At 39.3% G+C, this 26,686-nt stretch overlaps 1 protein-coding gene across 2 annotated transcripts in view; it reads left to right on the forward strand.

The window, feature by feature from the left end:
* Window positions 1-2,042: 2,042 nt before the first annotated feature.
* The window catches only part of itga3b (integrin, alpha 3b), a 32,390-nt gene continuing 7,746 nt past the window's right edge, over window positions 2,043-26,686 (forward strand). For both annotated transcript variants that reach the window (XM_078789050.1, XM_058061228.2), the window contains exons 1-17: window positions 2,043-2,254; window positions 20,347-20,474; window positions 20,637-20,719; window positions 22,783-23,032; window positions 23,113-23,214; window positions 23,337-23,541; window positions 23,705-23,898; window positions 24,118-24,206; window positions 24,671-24,807; window positions 24,883-24,969; window positions 25,041-25,108; window positions 25,204-25,349; window positions 25,437-25,583; window positions 25,819-25,916; window positions 25,996-26,164; window positions 26,324-26,398; window positions 26,476-26,555. In XM_078789050.1, coding sequence (XP_078645176.1) covers window positions 2,079-2,254; window positions 20,347-20,474; window positions 20,637-20,719; window positions 22,783-23,032; window positions 23,113-23,214; window positions 23,337-23,541; window positions 23,705-23,898; window positions 24,118-24,206; window positions 24,671-24,807; window positions 24,883-24,969; window positions 25,041-25,108; window positions 25,204-25,349; window positions 25,437-25,583; window positions 25,819-25,916; window positions 25,996-26,164; window positions 26,324-26,398; window positions 26,476-26,555 — 2,234 coding nt within the window. In that variant the 5' untranslated portion in view covers window positions 2,043-2,078. The remainder of the gene's footprint in view (window positions 2,255-20,346; window positions 20,475-20,636; window positions 20,720-22,782; window positions 23,033-23,112; window positions 23,215-23,336; window positions 23,542-23,704; window positions 23,899-24,117; window positions 24,207-24,670; window positions 24,808-24,882; window positions 24,970-25,040; window positions 25,109-25,203; window positions 25,350-25,436; window positions 25,584-25,818; window positions 25,917-25,995; window positions 26,165-26,323; window positions 26,399-26,475; window positions 26,556-26,686) is intronic.

Genomic DNA, 26,686 nt, shown 5'->3' on the forward strand with positions numbered 1-26,686 from the left:
TACAGTTGAAAACCTGACATTAAATTAAATCGTGAAATATACTCCTATTGTGGTTTTGGTGAGTTTCAGCTGCCACCTTTCCCAAGTGATACTTTTGTAGCTGTGAAAGTTTGCATGTCAGACGAGCCAGGGGTTAAGGATCAGATAGCCTCCAAGCCCTGAAGCAAGAAAAAAAAACCATGCGATCAATCACTTCCAACAAAATAACTGCAGACTTACTCTAACGTCCACTCTGCTAATGTCTCTGTGTCTTGTGTGTTGAGTCGCTGTCACCAGTTCTTGGGTCTGTTCAGCGTCAACGTGTTGTAGACGTAGATGCACGCCAGGTCAAGTAGGCGACAGGATGTTGACAATGTACACACTGGCATGTTGTGCACTCACCTTCGGACTGATAACCACTCTCGCATGCTAGATTGTTCAGCTATGCAAATGCAGACTCTTGATAACGGTTGGTGCGGGTCAGAATGACTGATAATGTGAAGTATTGGTATCTCATAAAAGTGAGTACACCCCTATTTACTACCCACTTTACTCAACACTCCGCCATTATTGTCTAAATAGCTGGTAACACAGAGACGCCGTGGACTCAAGGAAAGCCAAAGAAACAAACGCTGGCTGTTTTTTCCATGAACTCTAAAGTTCTCTCTAAAGGGATTAAAGGTTTAATGGACCACCGATTCCTGGCCAGAGGTCTGGGCAATAGGCAGGCGGAGGGTGTGTGTCACAAGAGAGCTCATGTGAAGGTGGTCCACTTGAGTATTAGTGGGATTAGGACAATACTGAGTACTAGGCACAAAGTTAACCCCAATACAATACCCTTTTAAAAAATGTATGTGGTCAAGACCACATACTTATTATTATTATTGTAGTTTATTATTCTATTAGTTTATTTTATTATTATTATTATTATTATTATTATTATTATTATTATTATTATTATTATTATTATTATTATTATTATTATTATTATTATTATCATTATTATTATTATTATTATTATTATTATTATTATAGACTGAAGATGATCTCCATTACTCATCTTAAAGAAGGGAAATATACTTTCTTTACCTAAGGGGCCAAATTAAATACATCACATATACATTTAAAAAGGTCATTTAAATAAAAAATGCAATCATAGTAATGTAACAATTAATTTCAAGAAATAAAAATACATTTGTGACTAAAATACTGCAACCACAAACAAACAAATACGTTAGATTATTGCACTAATGTGTCAAGTTTAACAGGTGGGAGCGACATTGTTGAAGGACATACATTTTATTATTATTATTGTATTTGTGTATTATTTTATTATACATTATTATTATTATTGTAGACTGAAGATGATCTCCATTACTCATCTTAAAGAAGGGAAATATACTTTCTTTACCTAAGGGCCAAATTAAATACATCACATATACATTTAAAAAGGTTATTTAAATAAAAAAATACAATCATAGTAATCATAGTAATGTAACAATTTCAAGAAATAAAAACACATTTGTGACAAATACTGCAATCACAAACAAACAAACAAATACGTTAGATTATTGCACTAATGTGGCAAGTGTAACAGATGGGAGCGACATTGTTCAAGGACATACATTTTATTATTATTATTATTATTATTATTATTATTATTATTATTATTATTGCAGACTGAAGATGATCTCTATAACTAATTTTAAAGAAGGGAAATATAGGGCCAAATTAAAAACATCACATATACATTTAAAAAGGTCATTTAAATAATTTTTTAATTTCAAGAAATAAAAACCCATTTGTGAATAAAATACTGCAAACACAAACAAAGAAATACGTTAGATTATTATAAGTGGAACAGGTGGGAGTGACGTTGTTGAAGGGTCGATTGTAACGTGAACTTGATTCAAGTGGGCGTGGACCAGAGAAAGAGAGAGAGGGAGAGAGGGAGAGAGAGAGAGAGAGAGAGAGAGATCACCAATGAGGCTGTTAGTCCACGGCGAGACGGCAGCTCCTTGCGTGGGGAGGTCCCTACAGCGTGTCTACCTGTTGGAACTCACCACCATTGTGGATCTGCTGCACTCCAAAAAAAAAAAATGTCTCCAAGACTATTTTCTTACGCTTTGGTGCTTTTTGTCCACGCAGCACCCATCTGCCGTGGATTTAACATAGACGAACGCTTCCCTGTGATCAAGGAGGGCAAAACTAAAGGAAGCTTCTTTGGATTCTCCGTGGCCATGCATGAGCAGACGCAGGGCTCCAGGAAATACCTGTAAGTCGCTTTTCCTCTTACTGAATGCGCCACTTTTTTTGTGGTTTGGAACAATTGAATGTGAGCCGACACCTGCTTCGGTCCAGTGGGCGGAACCAAACACTACCACGCTCCCACCTGTGCAGCACAGAATGGCGCACCTGTTCTCCTCATTTTCATTTAGAAAGAAGCTCCGTAAAGTTTAAAAAAAAAAGTCTTCGAAATTGATCTAAAAGTGTCACCAGTGTACTATAGTGGAAACTGTAATGGCAGCAGCACAGGGCAGTGTCCCACCACATCCGGAAGATGGTGCTGTTTTTCTTGACTTCTCTCAACATTTGTCATAAACTATAGCAGCGATTTTCAACAAATGTGCCGTGAGAAATCGTCATGTGTGCCGGGAGGAATTATTAAATATCACGTTTTTAATTAACATGTATTAATAATTTTGCAAATATTATGTCATTTTCGCGTGTCATTGGTGTAAAGACTGGCCAGAGCAATGTAATATTCGTCCGTGTGGCAACACGTAGCTGATTGCCTCGTTCCTCTAATAGACTTAGTGATGCACTTAGTGGTGACATTTTGTAACATTGTTGGTTAAATTAGTATGCGGATCAAAAGGATCTGCTGTAGCGATTCCGTAATCAGGAAAAAGCTGAAAGAAGCAAATAATGTTTGGTGTGCCACATAAAAAACGTGCCGTGGCTCAAAAAAGGTTGAAAAACACTGACCTTAGAATACATTCCAAAGTCACATACTGGATTATTTCTCATGTTTGACCTCAGTGAAAGCGTCACTATGTTGAACAACTTGGATGTATAACTAGTGTTTTGAAGACAATAGTTTTTTTGCGTACTTTAACAAATCTCTTCTGTTGCACCAACCCACTTTAGACAGGTTAAATGAGTGTGAGAGAATGCATTGTTTGTGTAGCTGCAGATAAAACAGCTAAGTCAGGTGAATTGTGTCTGCATATTTAACCTTTCTGCTGTCCCCAGAAACATGACCTTTAACCTGCCCTACTTTCTGTCCGCATGACCTTGCACTCTGGCTATAAGACACAATAAATATTCCAATGGAAAGTCTTAAATGCAGCTGTGAAGTTAAGAGTTGTTTTTATAAGACAGCTCAGTTACTAGAAGCTTTTAGGATGGCTTTCAAGGTCATCCATGTGTGTCTTCGCCCAAATGATGTCATTGTTTAGTTAATGTCGGACCCCCCCCCCCCCCCCCAGCCAATTACAACTCCCCTTACTCAGAAGCTTCCGCTTCCATGATCGCACAGTGAGCCCACACCCGGTTGTTATCTGCACGAGCGTGACAAAAAGTGGCAAACTGGGACACAAGTCATTCAACTCCAGAGTCCGAGCGTTAGATCACCATCAGCGTATTGGTATCGGTGCAATCTCGGATACTCGGACCAGTGTGAGAAGAATGGAGAGCAGTGTCCAGATGATATATAATCAATGTGCCATCTTGGCTATGCCCCCGAGTCATCATTCAAGATGTGGCCCGCATGATAGTTGCACTGAGGAGAACCTCATACGGTGCTATATCAAAGATGCTGCCTCTTTTTGGGCTTAGTGCAGAGTGCTTGTTGTTCTTTACAAATACACTGATGATGCCCTGAAATGGACTGTTCCATTCATGCCTTAGCGAACACATGATGCTCCATCTATTTAGATCTGCTCAAAAATTGCAGTTCACGCTTTCCATAAGCAAGAACTTGGTTTTTTATAGTCAAAAAATTTGTATGAATTGACCACATAGTTTTTGCACAATTCTAACCAGCTAAGATGAGTACATAACATAAACAAAGTAACATAGAAAAACTAAATGGAAACAATTTCATTGAACAACCAGGGTTCAATTCCACCTGGCGACCAGTCCAGGGTGTACCCCGCCTCTCGCCCAAAGACAGCTGGGATAGACTCCGGTAGAGAATGAATGGATGAATTTATTATAATCCTTCTCAAATGAAAAGCAGTGATGTATTGGCGCTTGCAAAGCCACCAATTAGATGGCTGTAATGCTATCCTTGTTTATTGGCATTTATTTGGCACTATCATATGTTGGAATCATAATAAAGCATCTAAAATCTAGGACCTGTCCCGCAACAAAAAGTCATGTACACTTCCACAGTTTAAAAAAATATCAACAAAAAACAAAGACAAATGTACCCAAAGTTAATGTTTCACATAAGGATTATGAATGATGGCCAAAATTCCCCCAAATTCAATTCCCCTTTAATACAACTTATTTCTGTCATTATCAGCCACAAAATAAACACTCAAGAAAAAAAATCCTAAACGCACAAATGTAATACATGTAATATGAAATACACTTTTGGGGGGATTGTTTGGCGTTATTTGCTTTGCTTTAGTGATACATGAAAAAAAATGTGATTTGGCATAAAAACTGCATCAACCTTGACCCAAAACTCGACTCAATCCCCCCACGTACAATAAAAATTTCCGAAAATAGAAATCACAAATCCCTCATCACATTTCAAGACGGGATTTTACTTCCCTTCATTGATTTCTTTCCCACAGTAACTCTTGTGTTTATTGTGTAACTGTGCAAAGAGTACACGGGGTCCCTCATGTTTGACTTAGGCTAGCTTTTAACCTCCTGCTTCTTCTGAGATGTCTGCCGGGGCTTAGTTAGCGCCAGCTTCATTCAATCCTATCGAGTGCATGCCTGAAAAATGCAAAATGCAAGCATATAAACCAGCTTGAACAAGTCCCAGCAGTTAAAGTGGGCATACTTTCGTGCTTACATGAGTCACAGTGAGGCTGGGATGAAAGTCCGGAGACGCTTGCCACTCCCACTTCTGCAATAAAATAAATTGAATAAACCCTTAACGCCATTAACCAATTAGTTTGAATCAAGCAGCGCGTCTTAGCTCAGTTGAAGCAGTTTTACAACAAATTTTTGACTAATTAGAAATATTCAAAGCTTCCCGAAACACCTATCACTCACTCACCTATTTTGGTTCTCAGAGAGACTTTCTTCCCCTCTGAGGGCTTTTTTTTGTTCACGCTTGTAGCCCGGAGGAGGGACAGGCCAGTCAGCTGGCCACCTATTGGCTCTTCCAGTCCCCTGACCCCATGGTATGTCTGGAATGTATTAGCCTTCTTTGCACAGTCACAACCTGCAAGGTTTCAGGTTGAGACAAGACAGCAGTCAGGGTGATGATCTGTTTAGGAACACTCAAAAACCCACAAAATCTGGAATTCTGGCCTTTTCCCACCTCAAAACCAATTTTTTTTAAGTCGCCTTAATAAGACTTTTGAATATGGAATCAAAATTGAAGTTGTCCTTTTCTCATCTCTGTCTGGCTGTAGCGACCCGAGGCTATGAAAGTCCGCCATTTAATTAGTTGTTGACGCCCTTTTTTAATGCGAGAACATATTAGACCAGTCAGACTACGCTGTGAGGTTTACACAAACAATCTCACGCTGACTTTATCTTGGAACACACTGGGATCTACATATGCTATACGTTGGTGGTCTTTGAGCCTCGAGGAAGCCTTTTGGCAATCTACCGTCATGCTCAGTGGACCACTTGGGAAGCACCGAGATAAGCAACCAGGCTGGTTCAGTGCATCATCAGTCATGTCTTACAGTCATATGACTTTAAAATTTAGAATAATGTGTAAAGTCCAAGGTTGCCCATAGTGACCGCTGTCCATTTTCACGATATTTATTTTGTCTATTCAATCTGTTGTACTTGCATTGGGTCAGCGCAGAATGAATGGCAGCCTCTAATAACATGGTGAAATAGATCCCAGCAGGATGCTACTGCTATTCTCCGCACTGAAGATTCTCTATTGTGGGCCTTTCATTGGTGTACTACCTGCAGTGTGGACGGTTTCAAAACTGTAAAAGATCTTTTTTTTGTTGCTTTGGTGAGTGCAGCAGCATGGACAAGAAGCCGGTGTAGTTGGCTGGTCTCTGAGTGGATGAGGGTCATTTGTCTGGAGAAAAACTATATGCTTCAATACCTCGAAGAGCGTTTTTCATCTTTGACACGGAAATGATCCACAAGGATTGGCTTACACTCCTCTTTGGTATGCCTTTGAGGACATACATGGTAAATGTGGCTACTTTTTCAAAAGTAGCAATTAATTTTTTTTATTTCAATTTAATTTAACCATTCAACTTTCAGGGCCCCACAAACTTGAGGATTTTGGGGCAAAAAAAGGTATTTTTTTTTATTCATTCAGGTCTGTCATAAATGATGAATACATGATAATACAGGTTTAAATACTGCCTGTTGAATAATAACACAACTTTTACATTTCTGTCTCCATGGTGAAAGGTCAACCGTTGTGATTTTGTACTTTGTTCAGCAGTCCTTGAAGGCACCATAGTTGCTGTGAGAATGAATGGCGGTCTTCCCCGCCGTCAAAACATAAACCAGCCTTGTCAGACGAGGTTTTACTAGCTTCTAATGAAAAGTACGTTCGTTTAGTACCAGAGGAACACCGGTTATGTTTGATTTGACACGCAGGCCCTAAACGAGTTTCACTATTGGCAGATGGTGGTCTCCAAACAGGATGTTTGGTCAGCTGAGATGTCGATTTGACTGGCGTATGACAACGCAGCCTTTAAGGTCATGCTGTTGTCTAGAACAGCGGTTCTCAACTGGTTTGGCTGCGGGACCCGCCATCAACGGAAACTTCCCAAATATGTTACATTTGCAACCGTTCAGCAGCTGCCTGCACCTCACAAAAGACCCGTGACCCACTGAAAACGGCAGTGTGACCCACCAGTGGAGAACCACTCATCTATGATATTGGTGGTCATTCTCTAAGGACATAGTTAATGACATAGTTGTACTTGTCACACCTTCTCGTGGCAGCTCATGTGTTCAAACTGTGGCATTTCATGCCATTTTTGGATGCTTCTGTGGCCCCTGTTGAGTGTGTGTGAGGTTTCCCCTGTTTTTTGACCAGAAAAGTGCATTAGAAGCAAGTTGAAAAAAATGACAAAAAACGACATACTAACCCCTTACGTTTTTTGTCAAAAATCACAACCCTCAAACTCTGGCTTTTTGTGCCATTTTTGGATGCTTCTTGGGCCCCTATTGAGTGTGTGTGAGGTTTCCACTTTTATTTTTGACAGAAAAGTGCTTTAGAAGCAAGATGAAAAAAATGAAAAAAAAAAACGACATACTAACCCCTTACGTTTTTTGTCAAAAATCACAACCCTCAAACTCTGGCATTTTATGCCATTTTGGATGCTTCTCAGGCCCCTGTTGAGAGTGTGTGAGGTTTTCCTGTTTTTATTGACCAAAAAAGTGCATTAGAAGCAAGTTGAAAAAAAACAAAAAAAAAACGACATACTAACCCCTTACGTTTTTTGTCAAAAATCACAACCCTCAAACTCTGGCATTTTATGCCATTTTTGGATGCTTCTAGGGCCCCTGTTGAGTGTGTGTGAGGTTTCCACTTTTAATTTTGACAGAAAAGTGCTTTAGAAGCAAGTTGAAAAAAAAAAAAAAAAAAAGACATACTAACCCCTTACGTTTTTTGTCAAAAATCACCAAATCAAAATCTGGCATTTTATGCCATTTTTGGATGCTTCTGGGGCCCCTATTGAGTGTGTGTGAGGTTTCCTCTGTTTTTTGACCAGAAAAGTGCATTAGAAGCAAGTTGAAAAAAATGAAAAAAAAAACGACATACTAACCCCTTACGTTTTTTGTCAAAAATCACAACCCTCAAACTCTGGCATTTTATGCCATTTTTAGATGCTTCTGGGGCCCCTATTGAGTGTGTGTGAGGTTTCCACTTTTATTTTTGACAGAAAAGTGCTTTTTAAGCAAGTTGAAAAAAATGAAAAAAAAAAACGACATACTAACCCCTTACGGTTTTTGTCAAAAATCACAACCCTCAAACTCTGGCGGTTTATGCCATTTTTGGATGCTTCTCATGCCCCTGTTGAGAGTGTGTGAGGTTTTCCTGTTTTTATTGACCAAAAAAGTGCATTAGAAGCAAGTTGAAAAAAAACAAAAAAAAACGACATTTTTTTGTCAAAAATCACAACCCTCAAACTCTGGCATTTTATGCCATTTTTGGATGCTTCTGGGGCCCCTATTGAGTGTGTGTGAGGTTTCCACTTTTATTTTTGACAGAAAAGTGCTTTTTAAGCAAGTTGAAAAAATGGAGAAAAAAGACGACATACTAACCCCTTACGTTTTTTGTCACAAATCACAACCCTCAAAGTCTGGCATTTTATGCCATTTTTGGGTGCTTCTCAGGCCCCTCACACTGTGTGTGAGGTTTCCTCTGTTTTTTTGACCAGAAAAGTGCATTAGAAGCAAGTTGAAAAAAACAAAAATAACGACGTTTTTTGTCAAAAATCACAACCCTCGAACTCTGGCATTTTATGCCATTTTTGGATGCTTCTGGGGCCCCTATTGAGTGTGTGTGTGAGCCGAAAAGTGCATTAGAAACAAGTTGGAAAAAAAACAACAAAACGACATACTAACCCCTTACGTTTGTGTAGTGACATTGTTAGTCACATTGTGTATATGTGCACACTAACAGTCAGTGTGTTAACAGGCAGGTGTGCTTGCTGTGAGTAGTCCACTAGCAATGTGTGTATTCACCCACTCCTGATGCTTTATGACACCGTTTCCTGAACACACACAGCCAATTCATCACTTTGCTATTGCGGCACACTATTGGACACACAGTGGGCACACAACATATCGCTCCTAATGCAACACCAGGTACTTGTACTTTCCAGGAGTATGTTAAAACGAATCAATCTCAGTCTGAAATATACATATAAAATGTTAATATTAAGATTTTTAACCATTGAAAGGACAATATGTTTACATAACTAATTTTGTTTTGGAAAAAAAAATCAGGGAGTATTGTCTCATTGTTGTCAACAATTGTTTGTCTTCATGTGCCCTGTGAATGGCTGGCGACCAGTCCAGGGTGGGATAGGCTCCAGCATACCCCTGCTAGCCTAGTGATGAACTATTATCCAACATCAATAGTGACACACACTTATCTCAGTAGCAAGGCACCCTTGCAGAAAATATTCAAAATTGTTTTCCTGCATGCTTTAAATGGGAAAATGGAACACTCTTTAATGGACAAATATAACATTAAAATTTGAAAGTGTCACATAAAATATTGGAGTAATCCCTTGTTTATCGTAGTAATTAGTTTGACCTAACCGTGATAAGTGAATTTCCGGCACAAATTGAATATTGTTGTACTTAGAGCCATGATAATTTCTCCATTTATTATGAAAAACCGCAATAGAGGAAGCGACTGTACATTAGTTTACAAAATGTCCAGTGGATCTTTGAATACTTAAACGTTGCAAACGTTATTCAGCAATAATAATTATTCTGTCTCCACCAACCAACCGTCTGTCTGCGTGCCCCCAATCTAGCAACTGGTTGCCCTGACAACAGCTACAAGCATCTACATGTTCCCAATCTTGCTGCCAAAAAAAACCAAGCCTTACACATCACATATTTGCTTCAAGCGGGGGTGGAGCTGTGGTAGTTGAATTACACAATATTGACAACAACAAACAGATTATATTCTGCAGTATTAGTATTCTTATTAATGATAAACATCATTTTAATCAAACATGCTAATTGATTATTACTTCTATTATTGTATATATCAGGTTCTATCAGCAGTAAAAAACAAACCCTCAGGATCTGTAAGAGTAAACAGAATATTTATCTTTTTCTTTAGCCTGAGGGCCTTAAAGGCACACCCTGTGCTAAACAGGTTAAGTGTCCCAACAGGGGATCCGTCGATTGTGGAAAACACTTAACCAATACACAGAAAGCTTACAATTAGACACTTGCTTTTTGTTAGCGAGGCAGTCTTTCCCTGGACGTTATTACGTAAATATTTATACGTTGACATGTAACGCAGAAGGCAGTAGGGTGAAGTGTTTGTATAGGACTCGTATCAGGTATCTGTAAACACATAAAGATGGATGCGCTTGGAATGAGTTAAAAAAAAGGGAGGGAGGAAGTCTGGACTTCCTGGTGGTCAGGTGAAGGTTAATTATTTGAGATCCGGTGAAGTCTTTGGAGCGTCTCAGCGACAGGTCTTTGTTTACCAAACTCCGATGACCTTATGACATTTTTATTTGTTTCTAAGAATGTAGCCACTCTCACCTCACCTATAGGCGTGTCCGTGTTAGCCACGCTAAATACACTCTTCAAGCAGCTGTTCACATCACTTGCTGAGTAGAATGGGGCGGATTTCAACATGTGCTGTAGATGGTTTGGAATGTAGAAGGTCAGTGCCCAGTCGCTTGCTCTGCTTCTTCTGGGGGCTTGTCAGCCTGTTTATGAGGAGGTGATGAGCTGGAAAGGAGATAGGAGGCGAACACACATTGTTATTGCGCTTGGCCAGGATATGAGTTGTGTTGGCATGGCTGAGTCGGTGCATCTGTGGAACAATAAAGAGGCTTGTTGCAGCAGAGGGCTTAGGATAAGCTAGAATCATGAGAAAGTGGGATGCTTTTATTTTGGCGAAGCGCCTTTGGGTTTATTAAAAAGGTCGATTCTCTGGTTTGTATGACGTGATGTTAGACGGTACGTGGCTTTGATGAACTAAAGCATGGTGGTACTTTGATGTGCTAACATGATGGAATCCGTCTTCAGTACTTCGTTTCGGCAATCCACCTACTGAAGGTTTCGTAACACACTTGTAAAGCACCAAATGATTTCTCTTCACATCTCAGAGCTTTTCTTCCTGGCACTGACACACAGACCAGTGACCTGGAGAGTAAGGGTGTGGAAAAAAATCGATTGTACATCGGCTCATTCACTGGCTATGGATGCAATTTATGGGTGAAATCGAGATTCATCACGTTTGTGGGTATCGGTGCTTCTCATGCCCCTGTTGAGTGTGTGTGTGAGGTTTCCCTGTTTTTATCGATCAAAAAAAAATCAGAAAAAAACGACATACTAACCCCTTACGTTTTTTGTCAAAAATCATAACCCTCAAACTTCTGGGGCCCCTGTTGAGTGTGTGTGAGGTTTCCACTTTTATTTTTGACATAAAAGTGCTTTAGAAGCAAGTTGAAAAAAATGAGAAAAAAACGACATACGTTTTTTGTCAAAAATCACAACCCTAAAACTCTGGCATTTTATGCCATTTTTGGATGCTTCTGGGTACCCTATTGAGTGTGTGTAAGGTTTCCACTTTTATTTTTAACATAAAAATTGCTTTTTAAGCAAGTTGAAAAAAATGAAAAAAACGACATACTAACCCCTTACGTTTTTTTTGTCAAAAATCACCAAATCAAAATCTGGCATTTTATGCCATTTTTGGATGCTTCTGGGTCCCCTGTTGAGTGTGTGTGAGGTTTCCACTTTTATTTTTGACAGAAAAGTGCTTTTTAAGCAAGTTGAAAAAAATGACAAAAAACGACATACTAACCCCTTAGGTTTTTTGTCAAAAATCACCACATCAAAATCTGCCATTTTATGCCATTTTTGGATGCTTCTGGGTCCCCTGTTGAGTGTGTGTGAGGTTTCCACTTTTATTTTTGACAGAAAAGTGCTTTTTAAGCAAGTTGAAAAAAATGACAAAAAACGACATACTAACCCCTTACGTTTTTTGTCAAAAATCACCAAATCAAAATCTGGCATTTTATGCCATTTTTGGATGCTTCTGGGTCCCCTGTTGAGTGGGTGTGAGGTTTCCACTTTTATTTTTGACAGAAAAGTGCTTTTTAAGCAAGTTGAAAAAAATGAGAAAAAACAACATGCTAACCCCTTACGTTTTTTGTCAAAAATCACCACATCAAAATCTGCCATTTTATGCCATTTTTGGATGCTTCTGGGGCCCCTGTTGAGTGTGTGTGAGGTTTCCACTTTTATTTTTGACAGAAAAGTGCTTTTTAAGCAAGTTGAAAAAATGGAGAAAAAAAACAACATACTAACCCCTTACGTTTTTTGTCAAAAATCATAACCCTAAAACTCTGGCATTTTATACCGTTTTTGGATGCTTCTCATGCCCCTGTTGTGTGTGTGAGGGTTCCCTGTTTTTATTGACCAGAAAAGTGCATTAGAAGCAATTTGAAAAAAATGAAAAAAACGACATACTAACCCCTTACGTTTTTTGTCAAAAATCACAACCCTCAAACTCTGGCATTTTATGCCATTTTTGAATGCTTCTGGGGCCCTTATTGAGTGTGTGTGAGGTTTCCACTTTTATTTTTAACATAAAAATTGCTTTTTAAGCAAGTTGAAAAAAATGAAAAAAACGACATACTAACCCCTTACGTTTTTTGTCAAAAATCACAACCTTCAAAATCTGGCATTTTATGCCATTTTTGGATGCTTCTGGGGCCCCTGTTGAGTGTGTGTGAGGTTTCCACTTTTATTTTTGACAGAAAAGTGCTTTTTAAGCAAGTTGAAAAAAATGGAGGAAAAAAACGACATACTAACCCCTTAAGTTTTTTGTCAAAAATCACAACCCTCAAAGTCTGGCATTTTATGCCATTTTTGGATGCTTCTGAGGCCCCTGTTGAATGTGTGTGAGGTTTCCACTTTTATTTTTGACAGAAAAGTGCTTTAGAAGCAAGTTGAAAAAATTGAGAAAAAAAACGACATACTAACCCCTTACGTTTTTTGTCAAAAATCACAACCCTCAAACTCTGGCATTTTATGCCATTTTTGGATGCTTCTCATGCCCCTGTTGAGTGTGTGTGTGAGGGTTCCCTGTTTTTATTGACCAAAAAAGTGCATTAGAAGCAATTTGAAAAAAATGAAAAAAAACGACATACTAACCCCTTATGTTTTTTGTCAAAAATCACAACCCTCAAAGTCTGGCATTTTATGCCATTTTTGGATGCTTCTGGGGCCCCTATTGAGTGTGTGTAAGGTTTCCACTTTTATTTTTAACATAAAAATTGCTTTTTAAGCAAGTTGAAAAAAATGAAAAAAACGACATACTAACCCCTTACGTTTTTTTGTCAAAAATCACCAAATCAAAATCTGGCATTTTATGCCATTTTTGGATGCTTCTGGGTCCCCTGTTGAGTGTGTGTGAGGTTTCCACTTTTATTTTTGACAGAAAAGTGCTTTTTAAGCAAGTTGAAAAAAATGACAAAAAACGACATACTAACCCCTTAGGTTTTTTGTCAAAAATCACCACATCAAAATCTGCCATTTTATGCCATTTTTGGATGCTTCTGGGTCCCCTGTTGAGTGTGTGTGAGGTTTCCACTTTTATTTTTGACAGAAAAGTGCTTTTTAAGCAAGTTGAAAAAAATGAGAAAAAACGACATACTAACCCCTTACGTTTTTTGTCAAAAATCACCAAATCAAAATCTGGCATTTTATGCCATTTTTGGATGCTTCTGGGTCCCCTGTTGAGTGGGTGTGAGGTTTCCACTTTTATTTTTGACAGAAAAGTGCTTTTTAAGCAAGTTGAAAAAAATGAGAAAAAACAACATGCTAACCCCTTACGTTTTTTGTCAAAAATCACCACATCAAAATCTGCCATTTTATGCCATTTTTGGATGCTTCTGGGCCCCCTGTTGAGTGGGTGTGAGGTTTCCACTTTTATTTTTGACAGAAAAGTGCTTTTTAAGCAAGTTGAAAAAAATGAGAAAAAACAACATGCTAACCCCTTACGTTTTTTGTCAAAAATCACCACATCAAAATCTGCCATTTTATGCCATTTTTGGATGCTTCTGGGGCCCCTGTTGAGTGTGTGTGAGGTTTCCACTTTTATTTTTGACAGAAAAGTGCTTTTTAAGCAAGTTGAAAAAATGGAGAAAAAAAACAACATACTAACCCCTTACGTTTTTTGTCAAAAATCATAACCCTAAAACTCTGGCATTTTATGCCGTTTTTGGATGCTTCTCATGCCCCTGTTGAGTGTGTGTGAGGGTTCCCTGTTTTTATTGACCAGAAAAGTGCATTAGAAGCAATTTGAAAAAAATGAAAAAAACGACATACTAACCCCTTACGTTTTTTTGTCAAAAATCACCAAATCAAAATCTGGCATTTTATGCCATTTTTGGATGCTTCTGGGTCCCCTGTTGAGTGTGTGTGAGGTTTCCACTTTTATTTTTGACAGAAAAGTGCTTTTTAAGCAAGTTGAAAAAAATGAGAAAAAACGACATACTAACCCCTTACGTTTTTTGTCAAAAATCACCAAATCAAAATCTGGCATTTTATGCCATTTTTGGATGCTTCTGGGTCCCCTGTTGAGTGGGTGTGAGGTTTCCACTTTTATTTTTGACAGAAAAGTGCTTTTTAAGCAAGTTGAAAAAAATGAGAAAAAACAACATGCTAACCCCTTACGTTTTTTGTCAAAAATCACCACATCAAAATCTGCCATTTTATGCCATTTTTGGATGCTTCTGGGCCCCCTGTTGAGTGGGTGTGAGGTTTCCACTTTTATTTTTGACAGAAAAGTGCTTTTTAAGCAAGTTGAAAAAAATGAGAAAAAACAACATGCTAACCCCTTACGTTTTTTGTCAAAAATCACCACATCAAAATCTGCCATTTTATGCCATTTTTGGATGCTTCTGGGGCCCCTGTTGAGTGTGTGTGAGGTTTCCACTTTTATTTTTGACAGAAAAGTGCTTTTTAAGCAAGTTGAAAAAATGGAGAAAAAAAACAACATACTAACCCCTTACGTTTTTTGTCAAAAATCATAACCCTAAAACTCTGGCATTTTATGCCGTTTTTGGATGCTTCTCATGCCCCTGTTGAGTGTGTGTGAGGGTTCCCTGTTTTTATTGACCAGAAAAGTGCATTAGAAGCAATTTGAAAAAAATGAAAAAAACGACATACTAACCCCTTACGTTTTTTTGTCAAAAATCACCAAATCAAAATCTGGCATTTTATGCCATTTTTGGATGCTTCTGGGTCCCCTGTTGAGTGTGTGTGAGGTTTCCACTTTTATTTTTGACAGAAAAGTGCTTTTTAAGCAAGTTGAAAAAAATGACAAAAAACGACATATTAACCCCTTACGTTTTTTGTCAAAAATCACCAAATCAAAATCTGGCATTTTATGCCATTTTTGGATGCTTCTGGGTCCCCTGTTGAGTGGGTGTGAGGTTTCCACTTTTATTTTTGACAGAAAAGTGCTTTTTAAGCAAGTTGAAAAAAATGACAAAAAACGACATACTAACCCCTTAGGTTTTTTGTCAAAAATCACCACATCAAAATCTGCCATTTTATGCCATTTTTGGATGCTTCTGGGTCCCCTGTTGAGTGTGTGTGAGGTTTCCACTTTTATTTTTGACAGAAAAGTGCTTTTTAAGCAAGTTGAAAAAAATGAGAAAAAACAACATGCTAACCCCTTACGTTTTTTGTCAAAAATCACCACATCAAAATCTGCCATTTTATGCCATTTTTGGATGCTTCTGGGCCCCCTGTTGAGTGGGTGTGAGGTTTCCACTTTTATTTTTGACAGAAAAGTGCTTTTTAAGCAAGTTGAAAAAAATGAGAAAAAACAACATGCTAACCCCTTACGTTTTTTGTCAAAAATCACCACATCAAAATCTGCCATTTTATGCCATTTTTGGATGCTTCTGGGGCCCCTGTTGAGTGTGTGTGAGGTTTCCACTTTTATTTTTGACAGAAAAGTGCTTTTTAAGCAAGTTGAAAAAATGGAGAAAAAAAACAACATACTAACCCCTTACGTTTTTTGTCAAAAATCATAACCCTAAAACTCTGGCATTTTATGCCGTTTTTGGATGCTTCTCATGCCCCTGTTGAGTGTGTGTGAGGGTTCCCTGTTTTTATTGACCAGAAAAGTGCATTAGAAGCAATTTGAAAAAAATGAAAAAAACGACATACTAACCCCTTACGTTTTTTGTCAAAAATCACAACCCTCAAACTCTGGCATTTTATGCCATTTTTGAATGCTTCTGGGGCCCTTATTGAGTGTGTGTGAGGTTTCCACTTTTATTTTTAACATAAAAATTGCTTTTTAAGCAAGTTGGAAAAAAATGAAAAAAACGACATACTAACCCCTTACGTTTTTTGTCAAAAATCACAACCTTCAAAATCTGGCATTTTATGCCATTTTTGGATGCTTCTGGGGCCCCTGTTGAGTGTGTGTGAGGTTTCCACTTTTATTTTTGACAGAAAAGTGCTTTTTAAGCAAGTTGAAAAAAATGGAGGAAAAAAACGACATACTAACCCCTTAAGTTTTTTGTCAAAAATCACAACCCTCAAAGTCTGGCATTTTATGCCATTTTTGGATGCTTCTGAGGCCCCTGTTGAATGTGTGTGAGGTTTCCACTTTTATTTTTGACAGAAAAGTGCTTTAGAAGCAAGTTGAAAAAATGGAGAAAAAAAACGACATACTAACCCCTTACGTTTTTTGTCAAAAATCACAACCCTCAAACTCTGGCATTTTATGCCATTTTTGGATGCTTCTCATGCCCCTGTTGAGTGTGTGTGTGAGGGTTCCCTGTTTTTATTGACCAAAAAAGTGCATTAGAAGCAATTTGAAAAAAATGAAAAAAAAGACATACTAACCCCTTATGTTTTTTGTCAAAAATCACAACCCTCAAAGTCTGGCATTTTATGCCATTTTTGGATGCTTCTGGGGCCCCTATTGAGTGTGTGTGAGGTTTCCACTTTTATTTTTAACGTAAAAATTGCTTTTTAAGCAAGTTGAAAAAAATGAAAAAAACGACATACTAACCCCTTGCGTTTTTTGTCAAAAATCACAACCCTCAAAATCTGGCAGTTTATGCCATTTTTGGATGCTTCTGGGGCCCCTGTCGAGTGTGTGTTAGGTTTCCACTTTTATTTTTGACAGAAAAGTGCTTTTTAAGCAGGTTGAAAAAAATGGAGGAAAAAAACCACATACTAACCCCTTACGTTTTTTGTCAAAAATCACAACCCTCAAAGTCTGGCACTTTATGCCATTTTTGGATGCTTCTGGGGCCCCTGTTCAGTGTGAGGTTTCCACTTTTATTTTTGACAGAAAAGTGGTTTAGAAGCAAGTTGAAAAAATTGAGAAAAAAAATGACATACTAACCCCTTACTTTTTTTTGTCAAAAATCACAACCTTCAAAATCTGGCATTTTATGCCATTTTTGGATGCTTCTGGGGCCCCTGTTGAGTGTGTGTGAGGTTTCCACTTTTATTTTTGACAGAAAAGTGCTTTTTAAGCAAGTTGAAAAAATGGAGAAAAAAAACGACATACTAACCCCTTACGTTTTTTGTCAAAAATCACAACCCTCAAACTCTGGCATTTTATGCCATTTTTGGATGCTTCTCATGCCCCTGTTGAGTGTGTGTGAGGTTTCCATTTTTATTTTTGACAGAAAAGTGCTTTTTAAGCAAGTTGAAAAAAATGAAAAAACGACATACTAACCCTTACGTTTTTTGTCAAAAATCACAACCCTAAAACTTTTTGGATGCTTCTCATGCCCCTGTTGAGTGTGTGTGTGAGGGTTCCCTGTTTTTATTGACCAAAAAAGTGCATTAGAAGCAATTTGAAAAAAATGAAAAAGACGACATACTAACCCCTTACGTTTTTTGTCAAAAATCACAACCCTCAAAGTCTGGCATTTTATGCCATTTTTGGATGCTTCTGGGGCCCCTATTGAGTGTGTGTGAGGTTTCCACTTTTATTTTTAACATAAAAGTTGCTTTTTAAGCAAGTTGGAAAAAATGAAAAAAACGACATACTAACCCCTTGGGTTTTTTGTCAAAAATCACAACCCTCAAAATCTGGCATTTTATGCCATTTTTGGATGCTTCTGGGGCCCCTATTGAGTGTGTGTGATGTTTCCACTTTTATTTTTAACATAAAAGTTGCTTTTTAAGCAAGTTGGAAAAAATGAAAAAAACGACATACTAACCCCTTACGTTTTTTGTCAAAAATCATAACCCTAAAACTCTGGCATTTTATGCCATTTTGGGATGCTTCTCATGCCCCTGTTGAGTGTGTGTGTGTGTGAGGGTTCCCTGTTTTTATTGACCAAAAAGTGCTTTAGAAGTAAGTTGAAAAAAAATGAGAAAAAACGACATACTAACCCCTTACGTTTTTTGTCAAAAATCACAACCCTAAAACTCTGGCATTTTATGCCATTTTTGGATGCTTCTCATGCCCCTGTTGAGTGTGTGTGAGGTTTCCACTTTTATTTTTGACAGAAAAGTGCTTTTTAAGCAAGTTGAAAAAATGGAGAAAAAAAATGATATACTAACCCCTTACGTTTTTTGTCAAAAATCACCACCCTCAAACTCTGGCATTTTATGCCATTTTTGGATGCTTCCCAGGCCCCTTTTTGTGTGAGGTTTTAAATAAATAACATGTTAACACCTCACACAACATGCAACGAGACACCGTCGGTACCCTCTACATACCTCAGTGGAGTCTCCATTTCTGAAGCTCCTATCGCCACGGCGTTCCATTGTCAGCCCTTCAGAGGCCATCTTGACTCCTGTTGCTTGTCATCACCAAGGCCAGATGACGGATGATTCAGAGCCGATAACGTCAGTGTGACAAGATAAATGCACCACTCAATCGAAAACGATTCAGGTTGGTTATTATGTAGCAGAACGAAAGCATTTGGTTGATTTATTTTTAATGCAAAGCAAAATCATCTCTTTAATACATGTTATGGTAAGACATCGGGGGGGGGGGGTAGTAGTTATGACTGTCTGCTTGTTGATCTACTGATAGGATGGCAGGTGTCTATGCGGGCAGATTTATTTGACAATGTGTAACTCACTACAGTTTGTGACTATGTATACTGACGACTCGGTACATAAGTGAATAAGACAGTTAAAGTCAAAGAAAAAGCAAAACATGGTTTTGTTCGATACGCTGATGATGCAGTATGTTAGGCAGCTGGTGTAGGTTTTATCAGAAAACCTTTCACTCTGATGGCCGTACGTTTTTACTATCTGCACGTGATTAACCAGGTCAGCCATTGTAAACAAGTTTGTCCGCACCTTCCGCCTTCAAGTGCCCATAATAAATCCTGGTGCTGACAGTCAATAGTGTGTCGCCAACACACACGGCACCAAGGAATAATCCTTCCACTTCAAAGTTCACCGTGTTGAAAGGTGCTGATATATCAAGCGTGTGTATGTGTGGGGGCAACAAAACGATGAGGTCAACCACCAACCTTGTATGAATGTGAGTGGCGTTGTCCAGACATCTCATCGGTCTGGCTTTCCCTTTCTGCAGTAGACTTTACTGAACATCATGAACACATTTTTTTATATGAGTATCTTTGTCTAGAGGTAATTACTGATACTAATAAATGTTACAGAATAGTTTGGAGTCAAGGTACTATTTCAACCCAAAAACCGCTTCCATGTATTTGGTCTTTTTTGGGGTCATCTTTAACCTTTTCAAACTTCTTCCACACTTACAATGACCTTTATGGTAGCCATTATGAGTGAATAAATCAGGAAATGTTGACAATCTTCCCAGCGTTCAAAGCTAGTGCTCACCTCAGCATGTTTAGTAAGTATACACATCACATGGTTAAATACATAAATACATTACATAAATACATAAATACATTTCAATTATTTATTAGCACAAAATGGGCAGATTTTGTATCAAAATTGGATATTTATAACAAAAATCAAAACATTGTTTGTAAAATGTTCGCTAGGTGCCAGCATGATAATCGTTAGCATGTTAGCATTTTAGCTAATTTACTCATATCCAAAGGCAAATACACAACATGGCATGATGTAGGGACACTATGGGACTGCCTTAACACTTTTGGGACTTGGTTGTTCAGCAGCAGTCATGGTACCCCCATGGTACAACGAGAATGGTCTTGGATGGCTGTAGAAGAGTGAGACTTTTATTTGAAATAAAATTTCTTGAAGGCGGACACTGAATGCATGCAGTGAACAACACTGCCATCTTTGGGCCACACAACAAAACACCCGCAACATGACGAATCAAATCGTCAAATAGACAAATATTTTAAGACGCAAATTTAAATGGCTGAATATGGTTCCTTGATGAACTTTTTTTTGCACATGAACTATCAACAATTGAGGTTTCATGCTTTTATGCTATAGTCTTAGTACTGTCATACAGAGCTGATGAATATGAGACCTAATCTTGTCATCTGTATGTGTGTGTGTGTCCAGGCTTCTAATCGGAGCGCCTAAGGAGAAAGCCTTGTCGCTGACTAACGTCAATGAAACGGGTGCCGTCTACTCCTGTCCCATTACAGCAGATGACTCCGACTGCTCCAGAATAGACCTTATCAGCTCACGTGAGTGATGAGACTTTTTAGACGGCTGGGATGCACATGACATATACAATATCGTATACAATATTCCCCCGACTATGACAGCAGCAGCTGATGTTGATATTCAAGTCATTTTCAATGTGAATTTTACGACAGCTTTTCAATTCATTGAATCCATTTGTACAGCAAACCCATCCGATATGGTGGAGGGCATGTGGCTGGGCGTGACCGTGGCCAGTCAGAGAAAGCAGCAGGAGGGTCGTGTGCTGGTGAGATGGCCCCGAGATTTTAAACTAGAAAAAAAAGAGGAAAATGAGAAAAATTAGAAAAATATGACAATGCAAGTCATGCATGCAATTGTAAACAATACATGACATCATATCCAGACACCACAGGATTTCCTGGCCACTTTCACTACTTGATGCTATGTTGCTAGGTGCAAGCATGCTAATTGCTAGCATGTTAGCATTTTAGCTAATTTACTCATGTCCAAAGGCAAATACACACATGGCAGTATGCAGGGGGATTATAGGACAGCCTTGGCCCTTTGGGTACTTGAGGCTCTCTCGCTAGGTGCCAGCATGATAACCGTTAGCATTAGCATGTTAGCATTTAAGCTAATTTACTCATGTCTAAAGACAAATACACACATGGCATTATGCAGGGAGGTTATAGGACAGCCTTGGTTGGCCCTTTGGGTACTTGAGGCTCTCTCGCTAGGTGCCTGCATGATAACCGTTAGCATTTTAGCTAATTTACTCATGTCTAAAGGCAAATACACACATGGCATTATGCAGGGAGGTTATACGACAGCCTTGGCCCTGTGGGTACTTGAGGCTCTCTCGCTAGGTGCCAGCATGATAGCGATTAGCATGTTAGCATTTTAGCTAATTTACTCATGTCTAAAGACAAATACACACATGGCAGTGTGCAGGGAGGTTATACGTCAGCCTTGGCCCTTTGGGTACTTGAGGCTCTCTCGTTAGGTGCCAGCATGATAACCATTAGCATTAGCATGTTAGCATTTAAGCTAATTTACTCATGTCTAAAGACAAATACACACATGGCATTATGCAGAGAGGTTATACGACAGCCTTGGCCCTTTGGGTACTTGAGGCTCTCTCGCTAGGTGCCAGCATGATAGCGATTAGCATGTTAGCATTTTAGCTAATTTACTCATGTCTAAAGACAAATACACACATGGCAGTGTGCAGGGAGGTTATACGACAGCCTTGGCCCTTTGGGTACTTGAGGCTCTCTCGTTAGGTGCCAGCATGATAACCGTTAGCATTAGCATGTTAGCATTTAAGCTAATTTACTCATGTCTAAAGACAAATACACACATGGCATTATGCAGGGAGGTTATACAACAGCCTTGGCCCTGTGGGTACTTGAGGCTCTCTCGCTAGGTGCCAGCATGATAACCGTTAGCATTAGCATGTTAGCATTTAAGCTAATTTACTCATGTCTAAAGACAAATACACACATGGCATTATGCAGGGAGGTTATACGACAGCCTTGGCCCTGTGGGTACTTGAGGCTCTCTCGCTAGGTGCCAGCATGATAGCGATTAGCATGTTAGCATTTTAGCTAATTTACTCATGGCTAAAGGCAAATACACACATGGCAGTATGCAGGGAGGTTATACGACAGCCTTGGCCCTTTGGGTACTTGAGGCTCTCTCGCTAGGTGCCAGCATGATAACCGTTAGCATTAGCATGTTAGCATTTTAGCTAATTTACTCATGTCTAAAGGCAAATACACACATGGCATGATGTAGGGACACTATGGGACTGCCTTAACACTTTTGGGACTTGGTGCTTTCTTGCTAGATGCTACCATGTTAAGTGTTAGCATGTTATCATTTTGACTTTTTTATGCATATCTAAATGAAAATACGCACATGGCATTATGTGTGGACACTATGGAACTGCCTTGGCACTTTCGCCACTTAGTGCTATCTTGCTAGGTGTCACCATGCTAACATGTTAGCATGTTGGAATTTTGTCTATTTTACCCCCGTTTAAAGGCCTACATACACATGGCATGATGGAGGAATGCTTTCTCTGCACTTTTGGTGCTAGCATGATATCTGTTAGCATGTTAACATTTTAACCGTATTCCTCACATCTAAAGGCTAATACAGACATGGCGTGATGCAGGGATATTGTAGGATCGCCTTGACGCTTTCGCTATAGACTGCCATCTCGTTAGATGCTAGCTTGCTAACAGTTAGCATGTTTGCTTTTTTTGCTACGTTCCTTGTAGTCTGTTTGTTTCCCAATTGTTGCTTTAAATGGCTCTTTAACTGAAACTCTTCTGGGGTTTATAGGCCTGTGGGCACCGCTATGTCAAGATTATCCAAAGCGGCACGGAAGAGCAGCGACAGATGATTGGAAAGTGCTACGTGAGGAGTAACGACCTGACCTATGACCCCGATGACGGCTGGCAGACTCACAGCTACGAGGTCTGCAACCCGGGTTTTGGCATGGAGCTCGAAGGCATGTGCAACATGGGCATCTCGGGCGGGATGAATGAGAACGATGTATACGTGGGTGCCCCGGGCAGCTTCGTGTGGCAAGGTGCGCACTTGGATGAAGATGAATTATTCACGTGTTGTTGCACATAAAGCCAATATTTGTCTGGTTTCTCTCTTTTTAAGGAAATGTTCACGTTATATCGAGAGATTCTGATCCAGCCAACGCATGGGACTCTATTGACAAAGACATTGGACAGCTGAAAAAGCGATCTAACAACTACATAGGTAAATGTTTCTTCGTTACTCTGCATTAATGCGTTAAAAGGTATTTAGTAATATGTAAAATACAATAACTAGTGCATTGTATCATTTTTTTGCCTGATAACAGTTTATCGTGTCTCCTGCAGGTTACTCTGTTCTCGAAGAGCAGAAGCTACTGAGCCTTAATGACTACACAGTGCTGGCGGGGTCCCCCAGGGATGAGTCCAAGGGCTCTGTGATGTTTGGGGTGAAGACTAACGCCAAAATCGAGACGGCGCTCATCATCCCCGGGGAACAAGTGGGCTCGTATTTTGGGAGCAGTCTGGCAGTCACAGACCTCAACAACGACAAGTATGGCCCATCACATTAGATCATGTCACCATCCATATTTCCATATTTTGGGGCATGTTTGAAATCATAGCGCCTCTCTAAGTTTTTGGGGTCCGAGAATTGTGTTTGTTTGTGTTCAAATTTAGAGTGTTTAAATAGATATTTTTGTTTTCTGTGCCTCCAGTTGGAACGACCTAATAGTGGGCGCCCCCTATTACTTTGACCGCATGAAGGATGAGGGAGGAGCGGTCTATATCTATATGAACGAGAATGGATCCTTCCAGAAGACTCCTACTACAGTTCTAAAGGGGCCGGCATCATCTGCATTTGGCCTTGCAGTGGCCGCCATTGGTGACATCAACCAGGATGGATTCCAAGGTAGGTAGGAGAAACAATACAATATAAATGCAACAACTAGTAATAGAAAGAATAATGCATTAAAAAAATGGATGTGATGGCTTATTATTATTTATTATTTGTGTCAATTCCTTGAAAAATTCAAGGTACATTATGCAAAACAGGAAGTACAGTGTTAGTGTTGTGTTAGGTTGCCCCCTACAGGCCTTATACTATTAATACATATCTTTATATGTGCAGACTTTGCAGTCGGAGCTCCGTTCCATGATACAGGCAAGGTCTACATATGGACAGGAAGTAAAAAGGGAATCTCAAATAAGCCCAGTCAGGTAACATAAGTCCTAATTTATCTGATTTATCTTCCTTTGAATCTTACATTGATGTCATCTTTGTCATATTGTACATATTACATATTACTGTTATATCTTGTTGCATTCATAGATCATACTGTTTATAATTTATATAATCTGCAATAGCCATACTCTAGTCACTTCATTGCAATACTGTACATATTACTGTTATTATATATTGTCACATCCATACTGTGCATACTGTTTAGAATCTGTATAATCTGCAATAGCCATATTATAGTCATTTATATCCCTGTACATATCCTCATAGCCTGTTATAGTTTGTACATAGATCTGTCCATTTTTCGACATTTACTTACTACTAAGGTACTTATAAAATTGTACTTCTGGTTGGATGCTAACTGCATTTTGTTGCCCTGTACCAGTGACATGAACAATAACAACAAAGTTGAATCTAATCTAATTTTTGTCGCCCTCTGCAGGTGATAGAGGGGAAATCAGTGGATAGTGGTGCGTTCAAGACGTTCGGCTACTCTATCAGCGCAGGCATGGACATGGATGACAACAGCTACCCTGACATCTTAGTGGGCTCGCTTGATGACCGCATCGCCCTGCTCAGGTACAAGTTATCACAGCAAAGTTTCCTCCGTTAGTAAAACGAATTTTTACATTACATGAAGTTCCTTGTTGACAGGAGTCGGCCAGTGGTCCACTTAACTAAGGACTTTACCGTGGAGCCAAAGATTGTGGATCCTAATCAGTGCCAAGGAAATACAGCATGGTGAGACGCATCCCATACTGGCTTATGTTATAGTATTATGAAATTAATTGCTTTATTTTTATTATTTACAGCATCACAGCCACTCTGTGCATGTCTTTCACTTTAAGCAACGGCAACAAAAACTTCAAGAAAGACATCAGTGAGTCCGTCATACTTACTCAAATAATCTCACTTGTGTCAAAAATATGACATAACCAATAATAACGTGACGTGTGTGTGCTTGCTTACTTACAGCGGTGGAGTACACGGTGGAGGCGGACATGGAGAGGAGAAGGAGTCCGCGTGTTCGCTTCCAGGACAACAACCACGACACCTACACAGGAACGCTCACCCTGCCGTCCGCCAAATCCAAGTGTCAAGTTCTCAACTTGAATGTTGTGGTAGAGTCTCCAATTCGTATCATGGCATCTTGACATTGAACGTCTCAGCGATGTAACGCGGTATCATCTCCTCGGATGCATTTAAAGGCGCCTGTGAGAGACAAATTGGAGCCGGTGGTCTTCTCTGTAAACATGTCCTTGTTTGAACAAAAACCCAAATCAAGACGCTCCATTCAGAACCTGGACTCATTCCCTGTTCTCAGTCAAGAGCAGAAACTCACCCAAAGATCAGAGGTACGAGTACAAGCAAGGTAGATCTTTCTCTTGTTTATCATCATCAGCAACAACATGACATCACAGCACCATCAATGCTCACTTTTGACTGGCACAAATGTTTGAAACCGGAATTGAGACCCCAATGTTAGCCCCAAATTACATGGCCTTTTTCCTATTCACATAAACGATAAACAAGTTCCCCACAGAAATAGCACTTCCTGTTGATGTCAATATGACTTGACTGTTCCTGCAGATTAACTTCCAAAAGGCGTGTGGGTCAGACAACAAATGCACCAGCAACCTGCAGCTCAAAGCTCATTTTGCCAACAATGAGGAAAAAATATTCCCCAGGTGAGCATAATGTCGGAATAGTGACGCCTCTGGAATTAAAAACCAAATGAATAAAACACGCATGTGTTCCTTTACCCAGACAGGACAAAGTCCAAATCTTTCAGTTCAACAGCAGCATGAAGATAATAATGCTCATAGTGGAGGTGACCAACTTTCCTTCAAGAGGAAAGCTAGCGGAGGATGCTCACCAGGCCATGCTCAATGTCACCATCCCTGATGCTCTGAAATACTCTGGTGTCAGATCCCAGGTACGTCCACTAGAGGGCAGCAGTCCCTGTATAACTTCAATATGAACCAATAGCATCCTATGTTTTAGTCTTTTTCAGGGTAATAAAGCTGAGTTTTCATGCATCTAAAGTCACCCATGAGTATTTGCATTAAAGAGGGTCGTTCTTTTTTCCTTACAGGACCACGATGTTGAATGTCATTACGAGGGCACAGTTCTTTGCGAATTGGGGAATCCACTCAAAGGAAAAGAAAAGGTACATTTCACCCGTGGAGTTCTATTTTTGGACATCTGCTGAAAATAAGTGGCCTTTTTATGTCCTCGTATCATTAGGTGTCACTTGCCCTGAGGTTGGAGACATCAGGTATAGACCTGTACACGCGGCAGATCGAGTCTCAGCTGCTTCTGTCCACGTATGGATCGCTTTTGGACTCATTGGGTTGTTTATTTGGTAGCGAAGAACTGGAAATAACCTGAGAGATGCTGTTTATTATTTATTATGATAAATACATTCATTCATTTTCTACCGCTTATCCTCACGAGG

This window comes from Doryrhamphus excisus, linkage group LG2, assembly GCF_037039965.1.
Source record: "Doryrhamphus excisus strain RoL-2023G ecotype Guam linkage group LG2, RoL_Dexc_Guam_v1.1, whole genome shotgun sequence".
Classification (NCBI taxonomy): domain Eukaryota; kingdom Metazoa; phylum Chordata; class Actinopteri; order Syngnathiformes; family Syngnathidae; genus Doryrhamphus; species Doryrhamphus excisus.